A 17,095-nucleotide genomic window follows, 5' to 3' on the forward strand; every position below is an offset into this window, starting at 1 on the left:
CAAAAATGGAAGCAGGGGAGGGATGGACAGACTGTGCAATCTTAAAAGACTCCTTTACTTAGGCATGCAAGCTAAAAGTACCTATCACTCTTGGAATTTCATAGAGAAATTCTTCTTTCAATGTAGTTCTCTTACTTTAAATTGCTATTCATTGATTCATTTGTTATGGCTCCTGAATAGGAAAATATTTCAAAGAAAAGAATGTAAAATATATCATGTATTTTGTTTCTTAACCTATGCTTAAAAATATGTAGGTACTTTTGTGTTGAAGCAGGTAGAGAAGAGATTATCTTATGTGAAGTAAAAGACCTTGTAGTACATTTATTAGAAAGTACAAAAGGGATTTGTGTAGCATGCAAGATGAAATCGAAGATGTATTTTAATCTGGTTCAACCAGAAAAACTGTACAAGTAAAATCTTTTCATTAAATTTGAAGTTATTAAATTCCATGGACTTGAGCCAAAATCCACTGCTGTTGTAAGTCCCAGTGACTTAAATGGGTCTTAACCTGAAAAACGACAAAAAAGATACACAATTTTAAATAATCCACAGGGGAAGAAAAACTCCTTTCTTTTCTAATATTCCCTTGGTGCACAGCTGCCTACATTGTCAGTAAAAGGATTCATTCCTACCGAAAAAACTGCTGACTTTTCAGTAAGGAATCAAACTCAAACTATTTGGACTGAAAGCTGTAATCTTTTATTTGGAAAGGCTGCCATGGTGCCCTGTAAGAGTTGCAGTTATGCAGGTATTCAGACCTCTAGTCTAGATGTATTGACTCTTTTTTTTCAGTGCAAAAACATGATCTATTGTGTAAATCTACACTACATCAGGAGGTGTGAGTGGCAGAAGGGTCTTAGCTGCATAGATCCGCAGGATTGCCAGACAACCAAGCAGGGGAAGGAAGTTAAATGTAAGAACTTTATTTTTCTTTCTTGGTTACAAATTATTCTTGGAACACTATTTGTGTTATATTTTTAGGCTAGGTAGCTGCCAGGTTTTTACATGTCTAAATCCTCAAATATGGTAGAAACATCATACTCGATGGTTATTAATGAATTAATGGAAATTAGGTGTACAGTTTGTGTTAATCAGCTGGTCTCAACTCTGTAATCAGCAGAAAGAGACTGCCAGTTCCAGGGAGTGCTTTACTCCCTCCCGCAATAAATGCTAGTGGATTGAATCACGTTTTGAAAAGGCAGACGTCTTTCTCCATCGCCAAGCCTAGATTTTGCCATGCTATAGCATAGTTTTTTGACAGCTCAATTTCCTATAGATAGCATTAGTGTCAGATTTATATACTAATACAATAAAAAGTAGCAATCATGAGCAATGTTGGGGGATTATGAGAATAAAATAAAACAATCCTGAAGTGAATAGAGTGTAAATCAGAACTTTGTCATCCCCTTAAACAGACAGAGGGGGGAAGAAAAAGCCTTAGCCTATTTTTCCAGCTAGCAGTTACTACCTAGTGTAGCAATTGTATTAATTTGTAGATGGGTTCTGTGTCCCAGGGGATACGCTGACTCTTGGAACATCAAGCTACTCATAAAAAAAATATTAGAGATATTCTACTGTGTCTTTAAGCACTTTGTTCAATTAACATTCAGAACCGAGCTAAATTACTGCCCTACAACATCCATAAGCAGACTACATAATCAGCTCACTGTTTTCTTTTTGCACAGAAGCTGGACAAATATTCCCCAGCTGAGTTAATATGAATACTTAATTGGCTTTAGGGATAAAACTTTCCTTGTGTTTTAAACTAGAAATGCTTTACTGAACTATTGTGTTTAGTCAGATTATTTTATTGCTGGGTAAAACTGGAAAAAAAACCCCGTTCCTTAAATGTTTCACACCAAGACTTGGAGAAGTGCTATGATTTGCATTTGTCTTGTACTCTACCTATATTCAATACTATGAAGAATTTTCGGAGTAAAGGTAGCAGTTGTCCTCATCTGTCTGCTACTAAAAGCACAGTGGCTTCCACAAAAGCCCCAGCACTTACTAGCACAAATTGCATCTTGAGGTTCGAGATATACTGGTGCTTTCATAGAACTCAAATGGGGAAATGTATGCAGTCAGAAGTAGAAAACTTAGTAACATCAAAATAGCTGCAGGGTTGAATGTCAGAGAAATTTCTGGGCTTCAGTTCTTTGTGGCAGTCAATGATGTTTTTATCAGCATTTTTAGCATTATTACAGATTTATTTTTCCCATCACCAGGATATTCATAGCAGGATGAAAGGAAAAGGAATTAGATTCATAAGCAAACTTGGATTTAAATTGCCTTTCACCTTCCTTTGGATCAAGGCACTGAGGAGTTTCAGTTAACTCACCCCATACGGTAGGTGAGAAAGCTGTTATGACAGTGCCAAATTCTGAGTTCATGGTCATTTTAACTTACACAGAGTTAACTTCTTCCCAGTCCAGTTATTAAGCTGCCTGAGTTTATTTGCTTGTTACTTTGTTTTGCACTCTAATTGTTCAGAGTTTTACTAAGATCTCAAAATACTCGTAAATGTTCTTTTGTTTTGTTACAGTCTTTTTCATCCTAATTCTATAAAGCCAAATATTTCTAATGCCTTTTGTTGCCTCATTAACCATTTCTATTCCCTCATTATTTTTTTTTTTTTGCGTTTCCTTTTGATCTCTCAATAAATTTCTCACACACTGTTTTTATATCCTGTGGAGAAAGATCTGCAATTGCAATCCGGAAATTACCCCACAAACCATAGTTTTTGAATGCTCATATGAAAGGGATGTAAACAACGTTTCTCTGCTTTAATCATTAACATCTTTTACTGATTTTCCTCTTGGAAAAACTTGCGCCACACTTCATTCTTGTCTGGTATATTCTAGTAGGCACAGCAGTGCCGTACGTCTTTTACCTTGCTAATTAGTATACATCCCTCAACAACAGATGCCTTTTCATCATTTGTAAATCCATTTATATGGCAGGCTCTCTTATGATTTTACTTAGTCTAGCTAAGAGACATGTAAGTTTCCTGGGTTATTTTGCTTTCTCTATCTAAATAGCTTTGCCAGCCATCATCAAGTGGTTCTTTGCACTCAGAATTGCTTAGCTCCCTTGCCTTCAAAGGAAATGTTCTCCTAGTTTGACATGACTGATATTTTGTTTCCTAACAATACAGGCAAGTAGGCAAGGTATAGGTGTTATTTTTTAAATATTATTTTCAATATTCTTTTTAATAAGCACAGTATTTTCTCTACCATCCACAGCTACACAACTTTTCCAACAGTGCTTGCAAAAGTATTTTGGTTGAAAGTGCATGCATGTTAAACTGTGTGTAATAGTGGGTCCCATTTTTCCTTAATGCTTGCTAATCAATTGTTTCAATTTTGTTAGTGCATCTTTATCTGCAATATACATTACCCTTTGATTTACCATGCTACTTCACATTTTTTTCAAGGTCATTTTTCTGAAAGATTATATGTTGTGTTCATTTGTCATAGCTCTTTCAAAAAATCAATCAACTTCTGTTCTTTTATAGTTATATTCTCATCTCTTGGTCCGAAAAAATTCAACTGCCTGAAGAAAAATCTCTGTAGTTGTTCTCAAACAATTTGCTTCATTGATGTTATTTTTGTTTCTCTTTTCCTTTTTTTGACAGAAAAATAAAAAGAAAGTTAAGATTTGGAATTTTTAGTGGTATGCTCCATCCTACTCTTCTTTTTCCCACATTCCTTTTTTTTAATTTGACATTCAAAGCACACCCAGCATTTTCTAGAAGATAAACTGGACGAATTACGTCTCTGTGGCATGAAAATGTCCCCTCCAAAATCGATTGTTAAGATTTCAAATTGTATGAAAAAAACCACACAAATATTTAGATAGGGCAGGTCAGTGTTCACTATTCTTTGACACCACAGAGTTTGGAAATTGCCAGAACTATGTGCAGATGTACTTTAATTAGTTTGAACTCCAAATAAAAATGAAACCAAGGGAATGCACTTTTCATTAAATATTGCCAAAATGAGGAACATTTTTATAGCATAAGGAAGAGAGAATATCTCAGTATCAGACATGTGGTTTTGTCATATAAAGATGTTATCCAAACCATATGGACATAAGAACTATCATTTTGTGTCTGACTAAGATTTGCATAACCTAGAAAAGCCAGGGACCAGTATCAAATACTTAGGAAGGAGTTTCCCAGACTGATGCAACTCTTCAAAAAAATCTGTTGTGTAGACAGACCTCTTGTCCCCATCATTTTAAAGCACTGCATACAAGATTTCTAAAAGCTGAACTCTAGCACGTGACAGTATAACCCAATGCCATTCACTGTGTGCTATTTGCAATCTGTTTGCAGACTGTCTGTAGGATTTCCCAACAGACAGCAACCTCCAGCTAACAAAAACCAAGAAGATGATGTATTTAGAACACCCACAAAAAGGTTACATAGCTAGGAACAGGGTAAGGCATCGATAAAATTGTAGTTCCTCTGTGAACTGTAGTTAGTGACAACATCAGAGACCAGACTCCAGGCTGTTAAATGTCCAAGAGGCAGCCTGGGAGACAGAGATCCATAACCAGCTCCCCCCTTGCTATGAACAGACCTTGCAGTGGGAAAAAGATCTAGCTGTTCTATTATTTCATGCAAGTGATTATTTAGATTCCCCCAAATGGACCTAATAATTAAAATTGCTTAATATGCAACGATCTACTCACTACACTCACTTTGAATTCCTAGACCTTTGCAGTTTTTTACTGAGCATATTTCATTTAATATCTGCAACAGGCTGGGAGTATGCGTATAGATGACTGCTGTGCCTCAGCTGATGAGTGGAAGTCATTAAGCTGTAATAGCTTGCTTGCCTACGATTGTTTATCTGTGAATCTATCCTTTGACTTTTCAGGTCAAATAGATTAGCGCCACTAGAAGTGTGCTTCAGTGGTTGGTTTGAAACTAAATTAAGAATATAGGACAATTTCTGCAAAATATTCTTGGTGTGACAAGAGCAAGCAGAAGTAGTTACATTATGAGTAGAAGAAGAATCAGAAAATAAGCAAACTTGATGCACTTGAAAAGTCTATTAAAGGCCATCTTTTTTATTTTTTAAATTCTAATAATTTCTAATCATATCAAACTAAGTTATTTATTTTGTACTCATGGCAACATAGTTACGCAGAGTAGGAAAGTCAGACTTTAAATTACAATACAGTAGCATTTTCAAATGTGAGAGGTCATTCAGAGCATCTGCCTGTTCAGTTGCATCATTGCTTAATGTTTCTCTCTTTAAATGCATGCCTAACTCCTTTGTAGCCTTATCCAAAGCCATCACCACTCTTACTGCTGGAGGCCCTACATCCTGCACATTCCCTATGCCTTGTCAGAAAGCAAAGATTCACTCTTTCTTACATGCATTTTGTCTCTGATTTTTGTTTGAGAGTGAGGAACAGTTGTATGTTTAGACCCAGAAGAAAAATGCTTTCCTTCCTTGAACTAAAAAAGAAACAAAATGGGGCAAATATTCTGAAAAGTTGTCTTTAAGGGGAAAAAAAGCCTTTTGTTTAGCACAGCATTCCTAAATCTTTTCTACATCCCTCCCAAGCCTCCATTAGTTGAACAGGATTACAAGCAGTTTACATCAGCAAGGTGCTAGCAAGCAAGCATGGCCTCAGCCCCAGTCCTCTGCACACACAGAGTCGTTTCACCACCCAGCAGTGAAACCTGTTCAGCAGACTGCTGGGTCCCTTGTTCTCTGTCATAAAATGATTCACTTCAGTAAATACCATTCTGGTGAAATTCAGTGAGGAATAGGAAACTTGATGTCACTGTAATCACTTTAAAGGGCAAAGTCAATTGTCCCTGCACAGATGTAAGTAGTGGAAGGCTGAGCTTGAGCTGAACAGAAAATTATTTGATTAACAGATCATCTAAAGTGGAAAAGGCACAATGACTTATTCAGTGGCTTTGTGTAACACAAACAAGGTTGCCAAGGGGCAGAAATATTGTTGACAACAGAAGAAGCGTTAAAGTAAAGCACAGACCTTCTGCAGGAGAGACCCTTTCTCCATATTTTTCTGTAGCATCTAAATCTTGAAGGTATTCAATAAAACTTTGAGTCAGTCAGTAACATTACAGTACTGCGGGAGAGGTAGTGCCAGATGAGAAAGGAAGGGAGACCAGGAACTGTATTTAAATCTCTGAAACAAAGGTGTGATTCTCAACTGTTAGAAGGAAAAGGAGGATGAATCTTGGTAGGGAAGCATATATTAATTTGATTTTTTCTTTTACTTTTTTTGGTTGTCCATACTTAACTTTTGTTAACTTTTGTTGTTGGCTTTTTTTCCTGGTTGAACTGATCTGCCTCCACAAACGAAACTTTTTCTGATACCCTAACATGAATTATAAGATTAATTTGGAAGTGTGCTTACTGAGATGAATTAACAAAGTAGATTTCTGTGCATCCCAGCACAACTCTTGTGCATCTGGCCGTTCCTCCCATCCAGCACTTGATCCGCCTAAGCCCAGACAGCAGAGACTTGAGGCTCTGGGATCCAGCACTTGGGGAATTCTCAGCCTGTCAGTTTGCCTGCTACCATGCTTCATTTCAGAGAACAGGCCCTAGATTATAAAGATGTTTCCAGGTTCTTCCATTTTAATAATAGCAGAGCTTTCAGGCTGACCAGCCAGGCATGGTGAAATACCCTCTTCTCGTTAAAAATTCCCGTACTGCAGATCAGGGCAGAAACTAATTCGCTGTCAGGAAGTACTGAAAGTGAAAGGTGTCTGATTCTCTTCTTCCTCTTTGTGTTCCCTAATCATCTTGGTTCTGTATTACTCCACGATTTTAGCTGTGCTTCCTCAGCTTGTTCATCACCACAGTGATAAAAGCACCCACCACTTTTTTCTCGTCTGAAAATGGTGCCTAATGCAGAAGACTTCCAGAGTTAAACATCTTGGGTTAATTCACTGCCTAAAATTTGTGCAGTTGTCTCTTTTTCAGTGTGTACAGGCAAAAATGGGCTAATTTGAAGTTCATAATGAGAGACAAGTGTAGTTCATCTGGTATGACTTGCCATTTAGTGTCAAACATTTAATATTTACATACTTAATTTTTTTCACAATATGTGTGATTACAGTCAGAAAAACAAAACTTAAATAAAACCATCTTGTAAATAAGATATAACTGCATTCACAAGGCTCTTGTCTGTAGACCACAAAGCTTTGCAAAAGCATATATAAGTATTTCTAACTTCCTGTTATATATGTGGTAACTTATTTCTGTTGAATCACTTTTCTTTATGCCATAGCTGTGTGCAATGTTTGTAATAAAGAGCAGGACTGCATACTCTGCTCCATAAACAGTCAGTTAGACTGCTGATGCTTAGAAGTAATTTTAAATATTAATTCAATGATGGGAAAGAAAATGATATGTAAACTGTAAAAGCACACTCTCAAATTAAAAACTTGGGATGTGAACAGAAAAAAATGCAAACTAGTATGCTCCAATGGAACAGCATGAAGCCAGGTGCTTGGGAATATGCTGAGTGTGTCCTAAGAAGCTGTTATGCAGACTAGAGTAGGCAGCGTACACGATTAGAAACATGTGAAGAGCACAAAAAGAGAATTACACAACATTTCCTTACATAGCATGAGGAGAAATACTGCACAATTATTAAGTAACTATCAGAGAAAGTGAAATCTTGTTTGTTTTGATTTTTTTTCCTTTTGTGCTAGTGAGTGATTTTGCAAATGCAAGTACTTTATTTCTTGAAGCACGTAAATGTATCTCTCACTACCCTGTTCCCCAGATTATAATGTCATCCATCCCTTTTGGGGGATATACTCTCTCAGAGGATGAAATTCCGTTCTCCAAGAGGTCGGTTCACTGCTGGTCACTGAGTTTTCTCGTGTCATTCCTTTGTATTTGCTCATCCCGCAGCAGGTGCCTGTTCACTAGTCATATTTCTGCTATTGACTGTATTTATTCACCTATATCAGCATCCTTGGGTTGTTGAGGTTGTTTCCTATCTGGTCTAGTGCCTCTGTTCATTCCCCCTGGAAACCAAACGTTCTGTTCTCTTAAACAATTTATTCAAAAGGTCTTATTTCCAGCTCATAATTTGGAATAATTAAATCTCTCAAAGACAGAGGGAGATAGGAGTTTAGTCCCTTTTTGAGCTTTCTGATAGCTCACTGTATTGACATACAAAATGTGAGTTATCTGAAAATTTTACTTTGACATGATACCATCTGATGTAGATAAATTATTAATTATTTGTGCTTATTGCATTATCTTTATTCAATTACATTAAAAAGATTGAGTATTTGTTATACAAGCCATTATTATAAAAACAGGACTAACAAATTATGATGTTAGATACTCAAATCCGTATTTCCCTTTATATCCACTGGAAAATCCAAGAAAATTAATGATATGTTATGCAATAAGATTGGGGGTTTTAATTTTAAGTCAAGTATTTTGGCATCTTTCATAGTACGTTAAGTCTAATACTAGTCCTGTTCCAACAGAAACATGGCTAATGGCTTAGGTTGGTAAAGATAACATTCAATAAATCACTTATGATTTCAAATTAAGGGGATTTAAAGTTCTCAGAATGTGCTCAGGTTTCAGTTAGCTGTAAAAAAAAGGAGACGACATTATTCTTTGTGAAAGTGGTAAGTAAAAACAAGGGAAAGCTAACTGACTTCTATGTATTTGAGAAAAGCAGTGGTTATGTCTCCTTGAAATTTGTATTAATAACATTCCCACATGTACTTTTATATCAACATTTCCAGGAATTTCTATCTCAAATACCACAGTAAATTTGTCCACTGTGGGTGGCAAACACCATTGGTAACACAGCCACACACTACAACTGTGGGAATTTCTATCCCAAAATGATCAGTTTGAAATATAGTAGCCATTGCTTCTCCTCCCCTCCGTCCTGTGATCTTGTTTGCAAAGTAAAAGGCGATTGCCACTTCTTGGTGAAAACTTGCAAAAATACATTATGGACATGAAGCATGGAGGTTTTTAATGAAATTAGTGCTTTTCTCCTGTGTATGAGTGTCACCAACAATGATGTCTAGAGTTGGTTCACATTCTGATCAGCAACGCACAATACAGCATAAGGCTGATTGCTGCATACTGTTGTTCATTGAGAAAAGTCTGTATTTCAGATATTCTTTCTACTGTCTTCTTTTTCTCACCCAAAGAAGAAAAAGATATGTGAAATTCCAGTGGACACTTTATAGGAAATGTTTTAAACCACTTCAGACATGCCTTTGAAGGTCAGCGGGCGTCGGTGGAATTCCCCAAGAACTCAGGGCTTCTAGGATTAAATCATCAGTGGTGACATTAACACTCAGGTTTTCCCCTCTAATTGCCATTGATTCTTATTTCCACCCTGTAAATCTTTTTTGCTGAAAGGGAAAGATCATCTTTTCTTCAGTAATTGACATAAATTTTGAAAGATCAAGTATATTGAAGTCTCTGGCACAGGAAAAAAAAATCAAAAAGTGAGCTACATGAGGTAATTAGCACAAGATTTTCAGTTTTAAAGCTTTACACAACATAAACTCAGTTCTTTTTTAAGAAGAAAAACATTTGAATTAATATACTCAATTGCAGCAAATAACTATATCTTATTAAACACTTCCTGACAGTTCACTAGCTCTGTCCTAAAAATGCATTAGTTCAGCAGTTCATAATAGAGCCAAACCTACATAGATAGCAAACTTCTATACAGACACATAGAGACTGTTTGAATGTTGTTCATCTTGGCCATGTGGCAATTAAATGTTTGTTGATTTTCTAGAGTTTTTGCATATTGCAGGTTTCTTTCCCTTTTAGTGGAATTTAGTGTATTGAGGGCCAAAATACTGTGCAACAAAATGTTGCCATAAATGTGATCATCTTAGTATAGGGAACTACTTACAGGTAATCCCATAATTAACAAACAAAGAAAATGTAACTGTTTTTTCATGCTCATAATGTTTCACATCTAAATGGTATTTATTATACATTTTGTTATGCCTTTTATGTATTTCAGTTGGCAAATTAAAAAAGGCATCTGAAATGCAGTATTTTTTGTGTGTGTAGCTTTGCTTTTGTTCTTTTCTTTTATTGGAAATGCAGCCTTGCAACACGTGCATGATTGTAGATTTACATAGTGTAAAATTACTGTAATTTTTTCTGTTCAGGAAGTCAGAAAGGGATTTAATAAGTAGTAAAGATCAAACTAGGAAGAAATATAAAGGCAGAGTGTATATATTTTGCACTTTTAAATAACTTTTTATAACAAGAGAACCTATTATCGTACAGTATACTGTAATTCCACTTTCTAGTGATACTCTTGATATTGTCACAGTGTTGTCTTTACATCTGGATATGAATAGTTTGTATATGTACACACTTCAAAAGTGATTTCTATAATGGAATATGTGCTCCCTGTCACTGTTATTAACATCCAACTGGAAAAATATTCACCAAATATTTTTTTTATAAATTATGAATGTACAGTGTAAATTAGTAAATCAAATATTGTATGTAGCAATGAAGAGATGCACTTTAAAAATGTAAAAGTGTTTATCTCCAAGAGTGTTATTTTGTATAGATGTTTTTGAATAAATAATTTATTGCTCATCGGTGTTTTTTTCTCGTTTATGAAATAAATATAAGGGATTTGTTAGCAGCTATTTGAGGTTTATATTTTATCATCAGTGATTTGGTGGGTTTCTTACTTTTTCAAATGAAAGTTTTGTAATTGGATCAGTAAAGGTGTGACTTTTAGTCACATTTCACCTTTCATTTACTAAATCATCATTGGCTTGATCTAGTTCCTATGATGAAGCCTAGGTGTGATCCATGATGCAGCCGGCAGTCCTCCTCTTGATTGACCAGCAAGGGGACCTGGCCACAGCAGGCCACAGCCATAAAGACCAGTTTTGGCCGTGGAAATCAAGGTATGGAGAGAGGGATACATAACAAGTGCTTTCAGTCTTAGAACAAAATAGAGTCAGGGTCTGGCCTTTGCCTATAATCTGGAATAAGGAATTAGAAGCACTCCCACTTCCTACGGTTTAAATAAATACAGCCAGTTGAGATTTACTGGGAGACATAATGACCACGATATACATTTGCTTCAGTGAGAGATCAGTGCTGGAATCTTATACTGAAGTTGCTGAACAGCAAAATGACCGCAGCCGTCAATGCTGGGCATAATTCAGATTTGTAATTTCAGATTTCTTGTGTATTTGTTCCTTGCTTTGCTAACAGAGGAAAAATGTGACACGTTAGGATCACTGTCAGCTTCACTGGGAAGATGTCTGGAAAAAGGGACTTCAGAAAAGTTTTATAAACAATTCTTTTTTTTTTTTTTTAAGTCTTCTAGTATATCTAGCCTCTAAGAGGAAAACACATTTACCACCATACAGGTGATACTCATGTTGTTAATAGTGGAATCATCCACCTGTAGGGACTGTTAATTGTAGAAAGAAATTCTTCCTAAAGGAAATAACAGTATTTCAAGAAGAAGAGATTATATTCTGAATGAAAAATAAATCCTGAATTTAAGCCTAAAAGAAAAACAGAATGTGCTAGTAATGGAGCTGAGCTTTCTTTCTTAGGTAATGCCAATACACTGTAATCAAAGACAACCTGTAAGCAGTTAACACATTGCAGTCACCCCATCTCTTATTCTTTGAATCAAGAGGTATCCTAGTATCACAAAAGTGTATCCAAAGTGAGACTTAGGCAACTAAACTGAAAGTAGAGATTGAAAAAGCAAACACAGGAAAAGCCTTCTGTCTGTCACCAAATCTGAAAGCTGTAAATCTTTAAACGTCCTTAATACCCCCAAGTTCCATGTGTGCTGATGTGCTCTCCATGTAGGCAGAGGGCAAACAATCGGGAAGAAGGCTCCTTGGTGCAGGGAAAGCCTTGATGCTACAGTGCATTTTTAGAGTGCAGTCAGAGCAGTCTCTTCACAAAACGAGATGGCAGCTGCCATTTTTGTTAAAATATGTACTTCCAGGTGGGGAGAGGCAGAGTGACCCTGTTATTTAACTGATTTTAGCACTGGGCCCAGAGGGGGAAATGTTGTTTTAACAAGCGAGCTCCTAGAGCAGCTAGGTTTTTAGATGGTATTGTTTCCTGCCTGTCCCCCTTCTCTGCTCAGGGCTACCCCCTGAGAAGAAGCAGAGAAGAATGCGTGCCTGCATCGTAGGTCGCAGTGTGGCATTTTAACTCCCGCAGTCCCTGAAGGGTCTGGTTTAGTATGGCAGCCTTTGAGCAGCAGCAGTGCAGGAAGGACAGGAGGGGCAGGGTAGACATCCAGGGGGACCTCACGCTCTTCAAGCAACTACTCCTCTTTGCCTCCGCAGGTGCCGGCGCCCTTGGATGTGGTGTTGGAGCTGCCGCCTTCATCTCAAGAGGCTGCTGTGAAAGGCAGCGCTTTTTGGCCTCCTGCTGAGGTTGTGCTGCGATCAAGGGGAGGAGGCAGATTTGCTGAGGAGGGAGAGTAAACACAGATTAAGGTGCAAGCTTCTGTAACCCAGCAGGCAGGGCACTCGTCTGGGGAGGTGTAATCCTGAGTTCTGGTCCCCTTTCCGAAGAGAAAAATGCAGAGATGTGAGGAAGGTCTCATTTATGTGCAGCTTAAATTGCATTTTGCTATGACATATTGGACTTTTTCACTTCCCTGTGGTAGTAAATTGTGCTTCTCATGGCAATAGATGTAATTGCTCTGCACTAAATTATATTAACTATTTCAGATGGTTTGTTCTACTTCATGCTTGGAATGACAGAGCTGAATTATTTTCTGCAGTATGGAGCTCAGAAGAGAAGAAAATTCCTGCTGATTGGGAAAAAAAAATGTTTGGGTTTTTTTTTCTGCTGCAGGAAAATGTTTAGACAGTGGCTAATTTTAAAGTAATAACATTTCTTTTGTTCTTATGATTTTTAATGCCGGTTGCTGTTAGTTGTAAACTTCCTGACTTTCCAAAAAAGGGAGCTGTTCTTCACAGTTCACTTTTATTAACCTGGGTCATACTCAGTCTTCACTGCAGCCCATGAACTCAGGACTGGTGGTGTTGCACCTGACAGAGAAATGGGTAGGTTAATTTTTAAGTACTCAAAGAGAAAAGGCTGTCTTCCTTTCCTTTCTTCCGAGAGCTGGACTTTGTTGTTCATATGCAGCCTTGTTTAATGATTCAGGTGCAGCTTTTGTGCATCCAAAGGAGGAACTTTACTTGATAGTGTCAAAAGTAGAGCAAGAAGAGCTTAAGACTACTTGTTCAGTATCTATGCCACCTGTGAAACTCCCATTGCATGAAATACCTATTGCCTACCCAGCACAGAGGTAGCTGGTCCTTATAAGAGCCCACCCTTTCCTACCTAAGAAGCTGCAATAAGCTCAGATTTGCAGAACAGTCTTTTCTTGTGCTCTCAGAGTGGGTAGTTCCCAACCCAGCAGCAGCCCCAGGTCCTTTCTGCAGACCTACACCAGTCTGGTAGGGAGCACTACAAAATCAAAGGATTTTACTTAAAGGATATTTGTCTAACATAAAGTATTTAACGGTTGGACTTGATGATCTTAAAGGTCTTTTCCAACCTAAATGATTCTGTGATTCTATTACTTATTCATGTTTTTTAAAGCATGTAAGGTCCTGCCTGTTAGATAAAAAATTATGATGGAGATCAGGAGAATGGTTAAATGACAATTAAAAGAGACCCAGGACAGAAGAAACAGGGTAAGGAACAAAGAATATGAAGGAAAATGGGGGGGATGGAGAAAGGAGAAGCAAATGGAGGGTGGAGGCATGGAAAGGGGTTGGAAAACTGGAAATAGAAATGTGGGATCAGCAAGAGGGACCTGCATGAAGACAGTGAGAGAGGTAAAGGTAAGTAAGGGAAGGGACGGAGGGAGGGTGTTTGGCCTGGAAAAGTGGCAAATGCCTGTACCTTTGACTAAGAATCAGAGTGGTGTTCCCTCTCAGATGTTAACATTGAGCATACTGAGTGTGCACTGGAGTGGGGGGGGCAGAAGCAGGATAGAAAAAACAGTGAACAGAGCTGGATCAAAGCGGGGTGTAAGGTAAGACATTTCCTGGTGATGCAGATGAGTTGACAGAGTTTGTTACAATCATAAAATTACTGAAAATTGCTAGAAAAAGATCAAGGCTGGAAGGAAAGACCTCAAAAGGGGAGGGCCTTGTATTTGAGAGTCTTGTCCAGAATATTTAAATCTTATCTATTTTCAGGTCTATTTTGTTGTAATTTGTGTTCTTATCCAACTCACTTCGGAGTTTAAGTGGATTCACTTTAAGGAAAGGGTGAGACAGTTATACCTCAAAGCGCTGGCCAATGTGGGGAACATGGAGAAAAAGTGAAACTTCAGGTCATAAATGAGCTCAAGGTATAATAGAGGTGAAAAGAAAAGAGGAGAAAGTAACTGGGGGATTGAATAGAAACTAGTGAGGAAAAGCAGAGAATCAGAGAAGTCTGTAAAGGGTGCAGAGACAGCTGAGCTGCATAATGGCTTACACGCACAGGTCAGGTTAATGCTGACACATGAAGCAGATTTAAATGAGAGGCCACAACTTTATTTTTACACAAGTATTGTATCTAAGCATACCAAAAGCCTTTTGACTAGCTGTCCTTTGCCAATTCATTCTTACCTATTTCATTCTCTGAGCAAGCTTTTTATTCTTGAGAGCTAATATAGCTGATCAATACAAGATACTCTGAAATATGAAAAAAATACTATTAGACATAGGATGTTACTAATAATACTTTTTATGGAAGACCCTTTACATTTCTGTAAGAGGGCCCATGTAACTAAGACACATTGTGCTTGTGCCTGTTCAACCTTCCAGCATCTTCTAAAACATCATCTGGCCTCCAGATCTCAGATCCAAATTCTCCAGTACAAAATTTGAGCAAACCTGTCAGTACACTGTATAAGATGAACCGTAACATACTGGGCTCTCAAGGGAAGAGATGAGCCCACTGTCTTCTGCACCTTCCTTCTCCTTGAACTTCCAGATTGAATCTATACGTCCCTGGCATTCTCAGGGCTAAAGGAGTATATGTAGACCTGTATGACATTGTACATACTGGAACACCCATAGCTTCATGAATGTCTCCTTCCTGGCTCTCAGAGAAACTTTCCTGCATCTGCTGTCCTGAAACCAAGATGAAGCATCTGTTAAACCATTACCCAGATCTGGCACATGCACTATTTTAAAAAGAATGTTATGGCACAAGCAGTGGAGTGCAAAAGTCGTCACAAACTATGGTCCCTGTGGGGCTCTAGCCATCTGCTTGCTAATTATGTATACCACAGCCTGGCTGTTGCACAGAAAACAAACATTGCTGCTGGCAGCTTCGTCCTGCCATATAATTACTGCAACCAGCACAGGCAGAATTCCAGGAAAGTTATGCCTTTTTCGCCCATTACTGTTGCCACTTTTTGCATGTTCCCCCTTTAAAAAATACACCTGCTCTTTCTGCCACCTTCTACCTCATTCTAACCTGCTTGCATTTGCCTTTCCCGACCTGTGCTACTCTCTCTCTGACAATGAAAGTACATCACATTACCCAAGACATGCTTCCTATGCCACAAGAACTTTGCTCATATTAAGCTAATGTTGATATGGCAGTGGAGTATTTAACATGCAACCTTGCATGAAGTCACCTTTTTGATGATATATTCACTGCCCTGGCAAATAAAGCTGTTTTTCTTTGTCTCAGATGAGATCTCAAGAGGCGACAGTTAATTCAGAGCAGTCAGGGCATACTCCTCTGGTGGCCAAATCTCTAGGAAATACAAGATCTGTGCTCATCAGCATCTTCCTTTCCTCGCCACCGCTTTTCCCTGTGTGTGAATAGCTCTCCCCTGTGCCCAAACAGTTCACAACAGAGGACAGTAGTCCACTGTGTTCATCTGTTACGGACCAACGTGGGAAGAAACAACCTGTGAGAATGGGCAGTGCCTCCCCAGATCACAGGCTGTTTGGGCCCTGTGTTATGCTGCTGGATAGTTCTGCTGTTGCACAGGCACGTAAATGTGATGACTTTTTATTAATGCAAATTCAGATACTTAGGTGCTATCGCAGTTAGGCAGCAAATGAAAAGAAGTTGAGGATCTAAACTTCTCTGTGCCTCAGGGGGCAGAGAATATGGATATCATTCCTAGATTTATGTATATTAAGAAAAGCTACCTGGTGTCATAATATTATTTGGTTTTAAATGATATATGAAGATTATAAACACATCTGTATGAGTTATACACGAGTTCAGACTCTGCTTAATAATTTCTGCAGGTAGAGGAATGATTTCTTACTCACAGTCCTTCAAAGGTATTACATTATATTTGTCACATCCCAAATCTTCTACTGGTCCTCTTGTATAGTGTGTTCTTATTTATGGATGAATACCCACACCAAACTGATTAATCGTGTCCTCCTGTCAGAGCTCTAGGAAGTTCATTTTGTCCTACAGAGTGGCCATCAGCAAAGCCTGGGCATGTTATTGAGTCTATTCCATCACACAGTGAAGAGTCTGAGATACTTCCGTGTTCCATGCTGGCCACATTCAACCACCTTGAAAAAACAATTAAAGAGCACCCTTTTTTTCCCCCAGCTGTTTCTCTACTGAAGACTTTTTCGTTTCAATACTAGTAAATTAAATTATATCAGGAAATGTTCAGGATCTGAGTTATGATTATACCTGGGTTAAAATTGTGAAAATTGTCTCTGATATGATTTTGCCCCAGGCCAGCCAATGGTCTGCTGAACAGCCCGTAGGCATGGCTGAGGAATTAGCATGGGCCAGGCACTGTTTGTTACAGGCGGTTTAGCTGCACTCATCTTGATTTGAATAGGAGATTTCTAATAGTACGGATGAAAGCTGTAGTGTTTCACATGCATTTAATTTACTTCGCAGAAGCAGCTTTCCATTCCAGAGTCTCCAGTGTTCATATACAAGCTCCACCATAAGGCATTGATACCTTGTACCAGAGAAAGGCACCCATGTCTTCTGTGTGTGCCTTTTGGATGAGAAGAAATTATTTGATCCTTAATAGCATTACTGAAAACTAGAAAGCAAGCTGGATA

The 17,095-nt window shown here is 38.0% G+C and overlaps 1 protein-coding gene across 1 annotated transcript in view; it reads left to right on the forward strand.

The window, feature by feature from the left end:
* The first annotated feature begins 10,847 nt into the window (after positions 1 to 10,847).
* The window catches only part of TPO (thyroid peroxidase), a 63,457-nt gene continuing 57,209 nt past the window's right edge, over positions 10,848 to 17,095 (forward strand). Inside the window, exon 1 of the mRNA XM_087776396.1 lies at positions 10,848 to 10,942. Within this exon, the coding sequence (XP_087632522.1) occupies positions 10,848 to 10,942 (95 nt within the window). The remainder of the gene's footprint in view (positions 10,943 to 17,095) is intronic.

Source organism: Nipponia nippon, unplaced genomic scaffold, assembly GCF_047370975.1.
Source record: "Nipponia nippon isolate SJK-2023a ecotype South Korea unplaced genomic scaffold, ASM4737097v1 scaffold_4, whole genome shotgun sequence".
NCBI classification, from domain to species: Eukaryota; Metazoa; Chordata; class Aves; order Pelecaniformes; family Threskiornithidae; genus Nipponia; species Nipponia nippon.